We start from the raw sequence: 11,722 nt of genomic DNA on the forward strand, positions 1-11,722 counted from the left end.
CTGTCATTATTACCTCCTTCCAGGCCGTTTCTCTGTCGTTGACATTTGTGACATATCTGGAGCTCCTGTCAGTCGGGGCTTTCAGACTGGAATAGAAAATAAAGAAATCATTTGGTTGTGGTTTCTGAAGGAAAATGACTGATTGACTTTTTGTCTGTGACAGAATTTGGCAGTAACTTAGGGTGAGGGGTTTTCTTTTTCAACTTTAAATGACCTTCAATTCTCTTATTTTTCAGTGAAACCGTGGCTTTTTTAAAAATTATTGTGGACAAACGTACCTACTGCTGAGCTGCTCCTTACTTTTAGTTACCTTCCTGACTTTGGGATGTTTTCATGATATTTTTCCCACATGTCAGTCAGCTAAATCCAGGTCAACGCTCAACATTTTTGCTCATTTCTGTCTACCTTTCACCAGCCTCTCTTCTCAGCACCTCTCAGTTTTTTTGGAATTATTTTTTAAAATTAATACATCTTTCAGGAATTGATACTAATAGAATAAAGACTAAAAATTTTAAGTTTAACGAACCGATAACGATCCTTAAACCATCACTTTTTTAAACTTAAAGGTGTATTTACGTTACTTGTACAATTTCCTCTCCTCTGCCAACAAATGACTTTTCTTCTTCTCTTTTTTTTTAAATCAGTTTCTGCTCCTGCTCTAAAGCTACCATGGTCCTCCTGTGGTCCTCCACACTGTTCCTGCTCACTCTGACCCTGCTCCCCCAGGGGAGGCTGGGATGCCCAGCTGGCTGCCGATGCTACAGCCTCACTGTGGAGTGTGGATCTGTTGGGATCAAAGAAATCCCACAGGGTGTCCCCTCTCTCACCAAGGTCAGTTAGCAGATCAAATGCCTCTGTGGCTGCCACTGCAGAGCCACCTCCGTGTGAATGGTGTTGTATCACTTTACTTCCTCTTTGATCCACTCTTATTACTGTTAAGTTTTGCTGTTTAATCAATTCGTCATGACCTTATTTGATGTAGGCCTCGGGGAGGATCTGTGCGGTGTCTGTGTAATTATTTATTCCTGCACAGAAAGTGACTCCTGCTCGCCCCTCTGATCATGTTGTTAAATGTCGCGTCGTCTTTTTTTTCTCCTGGGTTCGAGCTCCTCCACATTACTGCAGCTTATGAATATTAATGAAAAAGCATGTAGCACATAAATTTCTCCATTAACCTTGTTCAGCATGTCCACTTCTCTTTGATCGCGCTGTACCTCGCGGCACGCGTTCCGTTAGCGCCACTAAAGACAACGTCGATGAATGCACGTCACTAATCAAGCAGAGAGTCACAGAGAGCGCTCCTCGTTTGACTCCAATCACTCAAACCCTGCGGTGTTTGAAGATGTTTGCTGACAGACATTGTTGATGCACCAAAAAAAAAATGAACCAGGGAACAGGAAGCAGTTCACAGCCCAATCAAGGTGTCTAACTAGACCAGACCACATTGTTTGTACCGACTACATTAACATACATTAAAGCAGCAGCACGAGCCTCTGACTGCAGATGTAAACAGTTATGCAGCGGCTGATGTTTGTTACTCATGGTTCTTAAATATCCTGCCCTCCAGAAGAACACAACAACAGAATCCTTTCACTTTTACAGTAGAACGACACAGGCAAACATACTATAATAGACAGCGTTGCACCCCGTTCACCAAAAAGGCCTGTTTTTAACCCCGACTTTTGAAAACAAAAAGCCATGACATTAGTAAAAGTCAGCCAGTTAAATGCCTCAAAATGGCTCAAAATTAGAAGTGAAAAAGATAAAAGGTAGAAAACAATCCAAATCCTAATGAAACAATAGCTTCAATTTTACCTAGAAGACAATTGAACAAAGAAAGCTACAATTTTGTCATGATGAATGAAATAAATTGCTTTAGGAGAAAAGGCTGAAAATCAACACAATGGAAATGAAAGGTTCAGGTTTAACGTGCAAAAAGAAAAAAAATAGAGTTATTCATTTTAAACTGTAAAAGCCATGAAGCGAACAAAAGGAAAAATATGTAAGAAAATTTGGCAGAAAAAAAATGATAAAAACTTACTTCAGCGCAATCAAGAAAAAAATATAGCCACACAATTGCTGAATATAATTACAATTAAAAGTTATTTGGTAAACAAAAAATAAAAAAGTTAGCTATGATGTTAGCGGAAGAATATTTAACCAAGTAAAACATACAGGATGTGAGTTACCATGAATACTTACCCGTGTCACATCCATGATTTAATGGTCTAATCCCTCTCTCTGCAGACCATCTTCCTCCAGGACAACGCCATTGTGCAGATCCGTCTCCTGGACCTGACCCAACTTGGTAGCCTCCATTACCTCTACCTCCAGAACAACAGCATCTCCGCGCTGGAGCCGGGGGCTTTCCTCAGTCAGGGGCAGCTTCTTGAGCTCGCTCTCAATGGAAATCTCATCCACCTCGTCACCGCAGACATGTTCCGGGGTCTGGAGCACCTCCGAATCCTCTACCTGGCCGGAAACCAGATCACCAGAGTGCAGGACCACACCTTCAGGGGGCTGCAGGTCAGTCAAAGAGAGACTGAATGAATAAATGCATATTTTTTGACACTTGTTATTCCTTTTTTTTTAGTCAAAAATCCTTTCTCTGAAGTAGAAAAAGCTCAATTTCTGTCGGTAAAGTCTCGGCCGCTGCCACATAAGTCGAGTTTTTCTACTGAATTACACAGGAAGACATCTGCGGCTGTAAATCCAGCACCGTATGACTGACTGATCCAGAGAGCAGGGTTTCTGCAGGGGGAGTCATAACACAGTAATGGATGACCAGCAGTATATGTTTAGAACATGGCCCGCGGCCCTCGTGACCACCTGTGAGGTGCACAGCAGTCAGAGGGAGTATAAATAGGTAATAAAAATCGAATCGGATATAAATCTCCGACTTGACATCTGCGTCTACGCTGCAGCTTATTTCCTTCAATCTTCTTTTGTGCTGCAGGAACAATAGGTTGCGCTCTAACAAAAAACAGCATTGTGTTTTTTTATGGTTATCTTTCCTTTTTTGTGCATAGGCCAAATGTGGCTTTGAAAGCACTGTGTATTTAATAAAAGATAACTTTTTGCGTGAAGCATTTCTGCAAAGAAGACACGAGAAAAAAAGGAATAATTCTGTTGAATAAATAAAAGAATAAAATGACTCAACTGCAGCGAGATTCTCCCTCCGATACTCAAAATAGGTCAGTTTCTTTCTCTAACTCTTCTCTGAAATAAAGTGAAGCTAAATTTCAGCAGCCTTTATCCTTGAAGGACCTTCTTCAACTCCTGCTCACCGCAATGACATTTAGAGCCGTGATCCCAGGGATGAGTCTGGTCTGGAATCAGGTTTTCCTCAGGACATTTTCTTCCTGCGGGTGCGTCGGTCGACCGTTACTCAGGACTTCCATAGGCCTGGATCCTACAGACAACAGAAAGAGTAACAAGGCACAGGGAGGGAGGAGTAGGTAATTACGGTGGCAGGAAGCAGAGGGAGAGAGACATGTAGACACAGGGGAAGGCACACAAGAGGGCACAGAAGTAGGGAGGACAAAAGGTGACACACACAGAGAAAAACAAGAAAACAATAAAACAGAAACCCAGGGAACTGGATGTGACACAAACTCCAGATGAAATATGACAGTCCTGTTGTCAGCTCCAAGTTTCAGGTATGAACTTTTCAGGTGTTGGTGCTCGGCATCTTCCTGTGAGCCCACCCACTCACATCAGATTAATGTGATTAACCTGTGTATAAATGTGAGTGTGGAAGGTTGTCTCTGTCCTGATGTCACCTGGAAGTACGATCAGAAGATGGACTGACGCCCTTTGTCACCGCGGTGGAATATTCCAGAAAAAATCTACTTGGATGTTTGTTGCCGAATGACAAACGTGACAAGAGTCTTATCAGAATTGAGTTACATGTGACCTTTAGAGATAAACTGTCAGACTGACTGACTGACTCACTTATGTCAAATCTGACATTTAAGCAGTAATGGAGACATTTCTGATATCGGCTTTGGAGAACATTGTCTTGTTCCATTACTGCTGTCACTGTCTGTAGTTCAGCTGCAGTTTCTAGTCTGTGAAACTGCAGGAACTCATTATAGGTTAGATTTTGCCGATATAAATGTAGTTCAGCTGCAGTTTCTAGTCTGTAAAACTGCGGGAAACTCATTATAGGAAAGGATCAGGGATGATCGACATTAACTTTTTGCCAATAAGATATGTCAATATCGTCCAAACACTTAATTTACGATTCCGATATCAACAGATACTGATACAGTGGAGCAGTAGTGATTCCGATATCAACAGATACTGATACAGCGGAGCAGTAGTGGCCTCCTGCTCACTAAGGTGTTGGGTTAGAGCGGTGTTTCTCAGTTATTTTCTGGGGGACAAATGTTTTTTGAACCCTTCCCATATTGAAATACTGTTATATATGTATTTGTTCTTCCCATATTGAAATACTGTTATATATTTATTTGTTTGTGTATCTGTACATACCACTGTTTGAGTTGGTTCAATTCCATCGAGTCCCTGGTCCCTGGTTTCTGCTTCCGTTACACCAAGAGTATCCAGTAAAAAACCCCTGACAAACAGAAAGAAACATTTTATCCAATCAATGTCAAGACCAGTGGAAGACGTTCCATCCAGTGAAGCTGATAGAAGCTAACTGAAGTCCTAAAGGTGACTGTTATTCGATTCACTTCAGTAAATAAAAAAACAAATAAATAAATTACTAGTTTGAAATTGCAATTTTTTCCCTGACATTTCTGACATCTAAGCCTGTCTGTCTCCACTGCTCCATATCCCTATTAAAAGATGTTTCTGCTAAATATACACTAAGGCTCCAGAGTCAAAACAGTGCAAACTTTGGACTGAGTCATGTGGAAGTAAGCCCTTAAATTTAACATTTCTATTCCTCCTCTCCTCTCAGCTTACATCTTTCACCTTTTCTCTCCCCCGTGCTGTACGTCTTTTTGATGTCTGCAGCGTCTGCAGGAACTCCACCTGCAGGAGAACAGCATAGAGCTGTTGGCTGAGCAAGCCCTGTCAGGCCTGTCATCTCTGGCTCTGCTGGACCTCAGCAGAAATCACCTCCGCACCCTGGGAGCATCATCCCTCAAACCGCTTGTCAGCCTGCAGGTGCTTCGTGTCACAGGTAGGCAGAGACAGGAGAGGAATCCTTAAAACGCCATGTCTCCGGCCATTATGACATCATCCTGTAAGGTTGAATTTAATGTGTCCATAGATCAATTTCGGAGGAGCTGACAGTGCCAGGAAAAATACACCGTCAGTGCGTTGAAAATTCATGCAATGCCACTGAAAATTTTAAAACTGTCCACAGCCGAGACATCAGTGTGAATGGAAATGATCTGTACTTACATGTAGTCACTTTTCAAAGGGTTCCAAAGGGGAGACACTGGAGTAGCATGCCGGAATTTGCTGGAAAAAAAAAATTTTAAAAAAATTGTTCACATTGTTTTGCAAATGATCGTGACATTTTACCTGCCATTGTATAATATCACCAGTAGGTGCTCAGACGAAGTTTACAGTTTCATTCAGGACATGGCTCTGTGAAATGTACAGTATAGCTGCTAAGAGTGTTAGCTTAATGTGCTAGCTTACTTTTTCTTGTGGATAAAAGTTTTGACAAAGTTACAGGATTAGCTAAAACAATAATCTGGTGATAAAAGATCTACAGATTAAGGCATTAAAAAACCTGCATTCATGGCACCACCTACCTGCTGAGGACTTAGATGTTGTCTGATTCCCTGACTGGTTTTTCCGACAGAGAACCCCTGGCGTTGCGACTGTGCCCTTGGCTGGCTCAAAACCTGGATTAGTGAAGACGGTCAGCGGCTCCTGAGCTCTGCCGAACAGCGTCAGCTCATGTGTTCTGAACCACCGCGCCTCTCTCACCTCAGCCTGGTGGAGGTGGCCCCCAACAGTCTGGTCTGCATCCCGCCTGTGGTTCAACTGGAGCCGAGCCATCTCACTGTGCGACTTGGGGAGAGTGTCCGAGTCTCCTGCCAGGCGTCGGGTTACCCTCAACCTCTGGTGACCTGGAAGAAGTCCTCCCACGGAAAACCCCAAATGTCCCCACGACGTTTGGTTCAGGAGCCGGGGCCCAATGGTGAGCTTTACAGGCCTGGGGTTGGTGGAGTGGTGACAGCTCTGCCCAGCAGCGGGGGTATCACTTTGGGAGGGGCTGGTGGTTTCCACGGGTTGGTGCGAGGAACCGAAGAAGGAGGCGAAAGGGACAGTTTTGATCCGGACACAGGAAGCGGAATGTTGTTTCTCAGCAACGTGACCGTAGCTCACGCTGGACGCTATGACTGCGAGGCCTGGAATCCAGGAGGAGTCGCCAGAGTAACTTTCCACCTGGCTGTCAACATGTCCTCTTCTTCATACGCATCACAGTCCTGGCCTCGTTTCAACACCCACCCCTTTGTCTCCTCCTCCTCCAACTCCCTCTATCAGCAGGACATCGTAGACATGAGCCAGGAGTCTTTGTACGAGCAGGACAGCATGGACTTCAGCGCTCTGGGTCCTGCCACGCAAACGGCCATCGCCATCGGAATCTCCTTGTTGGCGCTCACTGCTATTCTGCTGGTGATCATGATCTACAGTCGCCATCAGCAGTACCAAGAAGAGGAGGCGGGTTCCTACTGCACCAGCAAGGAGGAGAGCATCCTGTACGTGAACGACTACTCCGACGGACCCACCACCTTCTCTCAGCTGGAGGAATACCGCGATGACCAAGGCCACGAGATGTACGTCCTCAACCCGACGAGGCCTGTGCCTGGCTCCACTTCAGCCCGGTGTACCATAATGGGTGGGTTTGTCCAGCAGGGGGGTCTGAAGGAGGCTCTCCTGGAGCATGAAATGGTGCAGACACTGACCAGATCAGGAGGACTGGGGATTCGCAGAAACCCAGCAGATGGAGGAGAGGGTCCTCTGACCTCTGATCCGGAAGAGCTCCTCCTCAGTCAGAGTCTCCTGTTTGGATCACAGGTTGCTTATGAGATTCACTGTTAAGGTTTTTGTTCTGGCATAAAACAATATGCTGACGGACTTCATTCAAAGACTTAATTAAAAGGAAATCAACTTGATCAGAAAAATGTGCAGACTCAGATTTAAAACAGAGGATAAGAGGGGAGGGGGGGGGGACACATCCTGGTCTGGTTGATCCCCAAACACTGAATAGTGTCAGCATCATGAAAAGCAGTAAAAAAAAACAAAACATTTAAATTAATTAAAAAGTAATGAATCTCAAAAAACACTTTTTCAGTTTTTTTAACTAAAGTAGACCTAAAAAGAAAACATCTGTAACTGTCTGTAACTAGAATTACCACAGAGGTGATTTTGACTGCAAATACAGTATTCAGACATTTCTTCAATAACCAGCAAACACCCATGGAAAAACACTTTTTCATTATATAATACAGTAATAAAATTTAATGCATTGAAGTGAAGGCCTAATGGCATTGAAGTACCAGTATTACAGCTCATTAATTAAAGGATTTTTTTTCTGCAGAGGTATATTTTTTGTGTGTAATATCATTGATGGACTAAATTCAATTAAAGAAAACAATTTAGTTAAAATTCTAAACATACTTGGAGAAAGTCAAGGTCATATTTTTTTTCTTACAGTCAAAATGGCCGTCTTGGTAATTCCAGTGTTGGCTAAATATAATGGAAGAATAATTTCTTTCTTAAAAAAAAAAAGAGGCTAAAACTGTGCAGTATTTTCTGTGAAGACAAGTAAAACTTTCACAAAAAAAAAACAAACAATTTATATTTTGTACTGTTTGTCTTCAGGCCCTGTGTGCGTGTGTGTGCGTGCGTGCGTGTGTGTAGTGTTCGTGTTGCTGTGTAAATAGGACAACTCTAATTTCCACTGTGCCGTGCAGTCATTGCTTTTCTGTGTAACGCTGTTGCAAATTAGAGCTAGACTTCTCACAATCTTCTTCGTGGAACGCCTTCATCATTCGCGCAGAAGCATCGGCCGAACTCTTTGTTTGGAGACGTTCGCTTTGTCTAGGTGGGAACTTTTCTACCACAGTGTTGTGCTCTTTCATCTGAATGGGACTTGTTTTTTCAAGTGTCTTTTTTGCATCGTTCTATTGTCTCAACGCAACTCCAAGCGCGTCACTTTGTAGCGGCCGTTCTAATACTGTAAATACGGCAAAAAGATTTGGATCTTCGGATTCTCTTCGTAATAAAATGTCATTTCCAATAGATTCAGCATTTTGATTCTTTGAAGGTCATGGGTTGCTTCCACAGAGCCCGTCCGTGCCGCTAAATCAATCTGAGCTGTAGAAGCTCTTTCTTTTTACCCCCCCCCCCATCTCCTTTTTCTTCAACTCATGTGATCCTGCAGCTCTCAGTCACTGTGTAGAAGTCCGTCTTAGAGAGGGTCATGGTCCATAAACTCTTTATTTCCACACTCTGATGATGCTCCTGCTGCAGCGGCGGCTGAGAACTGTAGTATCAGGTGAGCTTTCAGGCGACACACTGCCTGAGATGAGAGAGAGCGTTATTGGGAATCTGTCTTAAGACGCCATAAAAATCTATACCTCACATCAAGACCAGGAGCAGATATCGATTCTCATTCAAAATCATACTAATGTTGTGTTCAAGTGCTCGTTCTCAGCTGTCAGAGGTTACAGCTGTGTTAAATGTGCTTTCTGTGCAATCACAGAGGTGCAGAGAATTACATGGCTGCAGGTCACCTCGTGTTTGATTCAAACGCACATGAAGAATCACGTGACCTCATAATCGCATCACTCGTGTGCGCGAGGCCGTTCTGGAGGTGTGAACAGAAGGAAAATGAATTCAGAAAGGCCACACAAGTGTAAATCAGGAAAAATGTCCTTCAAGATCCACTGTGAAACATTCGACGGGGGTTTTCATTAGAGACATTTTCAAAGACGGAGCTCTGGCAGGATTATTATTTTGTCTACAATTGACTTCTCAGAAGTAGCTTTTTATATAGTATATATTTTCAAGTCAAGAAATAATAATACAAAATCCATGTATTTTTCAGCTAGTGCTCCACTACTTCTACACCAACCTTTTTTTAGCTCTTTGCTATTTTCGTTTTTGGACAAAAAGTCTACAAAGAAAACGGTGCTAATCAGTGATCAAGTTTCCAGAGTCAAGCTAACAATCTTAATCTAATTCCTGATCTAATTCTCAACCTAAAATGACCTTGTTAGTCAGTGTGAGGTTTCCCAAAAGAAAATTTCCAAAAAAATGTCCTATTAGTATTAGTATATACCAGTATTAGATATACCCAAACACACACACACACACACACACCCAGCTGGTGTAAACAGTGACTATGATAACGGCAGTTATGTGTGAAACATTTTTCCATGTTCTCCTCCTCCGTGCCGTACTTGTTCATTTATTACCGTCTCATTGTTAGACTTCAATAATTCTCACACACTGGACAATTGAGTGGGAAGATCCTGAAGTGAAGACTTTTTACACTAAAATGTGGAACCACGGCTTTGAATCAATAGGCGTGTGACAGCGGCGCTAAATCAGAACAAACTGTCCGGTGAAGTCGTTTGTTTCCATTGGTTTAATAATAAAACATAAGTACACTGCATAATAGCACTCAGGGTATTACTGCTGCACATTATGTCATTTAGAAAAACGAGCGTCTTTGCGGTAATTTACTCTATTTATCGTCGAGACTGCCTTAAACGCGGGAAAGAATGTTTTGACTGACAGTAATGAAGACAAAACGCAGCCATTTGTGAAACGGTGACACGGAGATGAAGAGCATTTCTCAAATATTCAATTATCTGATTAACATGGTGCGATTCTAATGGTCCGGTTGTGGCACTGTCACAAAAATATAAAGGCATGCGATCGTGCAAGTTGCCCAAAAGTAACAGCAATGGCTAAAGGTTAGCTTCACAACGAGTCAGCGTTTATCCAGAAACAACTGCAACACAACACAAACAGAACAGACACTAACAGGAAATGCATAAAAATAGTTCAAGGGGCAAACAACCTAACAAACGTTAAGAAAAAATAGGAATATTTAAAAATATTCAAAATGACAGCACCACACAGTGTTCAGTGGTGTGTCATTAACCTGAGCTGCGGCTACAAGACAACAACGGTTGTCATAGAGACAAAGGGCCTGTGGTGAGCCAGGCCTCAGACTCCACACTCCCGCCTGTGACAGAACTGTTTACTGTAAACCCCTCTTCTGATCACTACCAACAATTTACAAACGTCTCCACCAGGTTACCTGCAGGGGGCGAACTGTTGATGAGACACCCACATAATTGACTTAACGGGCAGAGAATTATGCTGAAACACGTGCAGTAGATATAAAACAGACTGGACTTTAATGGAGCTTCTCCAAAAACGCACAACTAAGAGTTAATATTTAATATTCAGGAGAGAACGCTTCAGAGCCGCATTCTTTATTTTTTTATTTTATAAAAATGTACTTTAGCTGCTCCTGGGTGAAATTACTCACCGGAGTTTTTCGGTATTAAAAGCATTCAGGGACAGTCAAGGACACTTGTCAACATCACCGTAATTTGACTGCTTTTCATCCTGACAGAAAAAGGTGAGAGATAATACAATGTGAAGTTGGTGGAATCTTTAAGGACAGGTGGGAGGAGGGAGGAGGGAGGAGGTGGGAGGAGAGGGGGAGAAAGATAACGAAAGAGAGAGAGATAAAAAAGAGAGAGAAAGAGAGAGATAATGAAATAAAGCTTGAGGCAGAGCTAGGGAGAGAGAGAGACAGATTAAAACGTGAGAGAGAAAGGGATAGAAACAATAATAAAGAGATAAAGACAGATAGAGAGACTGCTTGAAAGAAGAGAGAGAGAGAGAGAGACAGACAGACAGACAGTGAGCTCCTGTCTTTCATACTAATGCTGTTCTTTACTCGTCTTCCTCTTCTCCACAATCTGCTGTCATCTCTTTAAAGCAGGCTCAGAACATGGGAATGAATGTTGATATGAGGTCAAATATATAAATATTAAAGCCCCGAGACTGAAATACAAATACATTTCCACCCAGACATCAGTGGGAGTTTGTGTCGGAAACATATAATCATCAGGATGTAACGCTAAAGTCGACGGATTACAACAGCAGAGTCAAGTTCAGAGGGAGATTTTCAGACTAATTCACTGTAAATAACACTGTTGTCTACAGTGTATTCATGCATTAGACACTGGAGACATCCATTCACACAGTACATCAGCCTATTTGAAAACACTCTCTGATTTAGACTTTGTTCTTCCATTATGTATCACATCACATTATGGCTAAAAGCTTAGTTTTGAAAAAAGAAAATGTTGAAACCCAGATAAATGATCTTCCATATCTGTAAAAATCTGCAGCCAGAGCAAAAGCCAGAGTCTCATCCTGTGCTTTTCTGAGTGGTTCAATGTCCAGTCAGCAAAGATAAAATGGTATTTACAATGTTAGTAAAATAAAAGGACAAAATTTGCCCTACCCAACATAAAGATACAACAAGTGCATACACTGTAGGAATGGGAAAATATTAAAACTAAATAATCAAAATTTAGCCCAGAACAACAAGCCAACGCTTTTGACAACACCCAGTGTACGTTAGCCACAAATAGCTAAGACACTCATATAAATCAACAAATCACTTTTAGTTATCCTCAGAGCATCAGTTTAAAAGACTGGTGTCAAACATACAGCTCATGGACCAAAACCAACC

At 42.3% G+C, this 11,722-nt stretch overlaps 1 protein-coding gene and 1 long non-coding RNA gene across 4 annotated transcripts in view; one reads left to right on the forward strand and one right to left on the reverse strand.

The window, feature by feature from the left end:
* The window catches only part of lrrc24 (leucine rich repeat containing 24), a 23,698-nt gene extending 16,466 nt beyond the window's left edge, over nucleotides 1-7,232 (forward strand). The window contains exons 2-5 of one of the 2 annotated variants that reach the window (XM_008334720.3): nucleotides 645-831; nucleotides 2,248-2,526; nucleotides 4,984-5,152; nucleotides 5,786-7,232. In XM_008334720.3, the coding sequence (XP_008332942.1) occupies nucleotides 670-831; nucleotides 2,248-2,526; nucleotides 4,984-5,152; nucleotides 5,786-7,032 (1,857 nt within the window). In that variant the 5' untranslated portion in view covers nucleotides 645-669 and the 3' untranslated portion in view covers nucleotides 7,033-7,232. Of the gene's footprint in view, nucleotides 1-95; nucleotides 832-2,247; nucleotides 2,527-4,983; nucleotides 5,153-5,785 lie in introns of those variants that run through there. The other variant, XM_025066166.1, reaches the window with a different exon arrangement.
* On the reverse strand, nucleotides 2,391-5,874 carry LOC103396581 (uncharacterized). 2 transcript variants are annotated; one of them, XR_523372.3, is made up of 6 exons: nucleotides 5,736-5,874; nucleotides 5,377-5,436; nucleotides 4,942-5,213; nucleotides 4,495-4,579; nucleotides 3,288-3,412; nucleotides 2,391-2,520 (listed from the first exon to the last, which is right to left on the reverse strand). It is a non-coding gene; the product is annotated as an uncharacterized LOC103396581 (long non-coding RNA). The 2 variants fall into 2 exon arrangements; XR_003053060.1 differs by having other exon boundaries at nucleotides 4,933-5,213.
* Nucleotides 7,233-11,722: the final 4,490 nt, after the last annotated feature.

Source organism: Cynoglossus semilaevis, chromosome 20 (assembly GCF_000523025.1).
Source record: "Cynoglossus semilaevis isolate Cse_v1.0 chromosome 20, Cse_v1.0, whole genome shotgun sequence".
NCBI lineage: Eukaryota > Metazoa > Chordata > Actinopteri > Pleuronectiformes > Cynoglossidae > Cynoglossus > Cynoglossus semilaevis.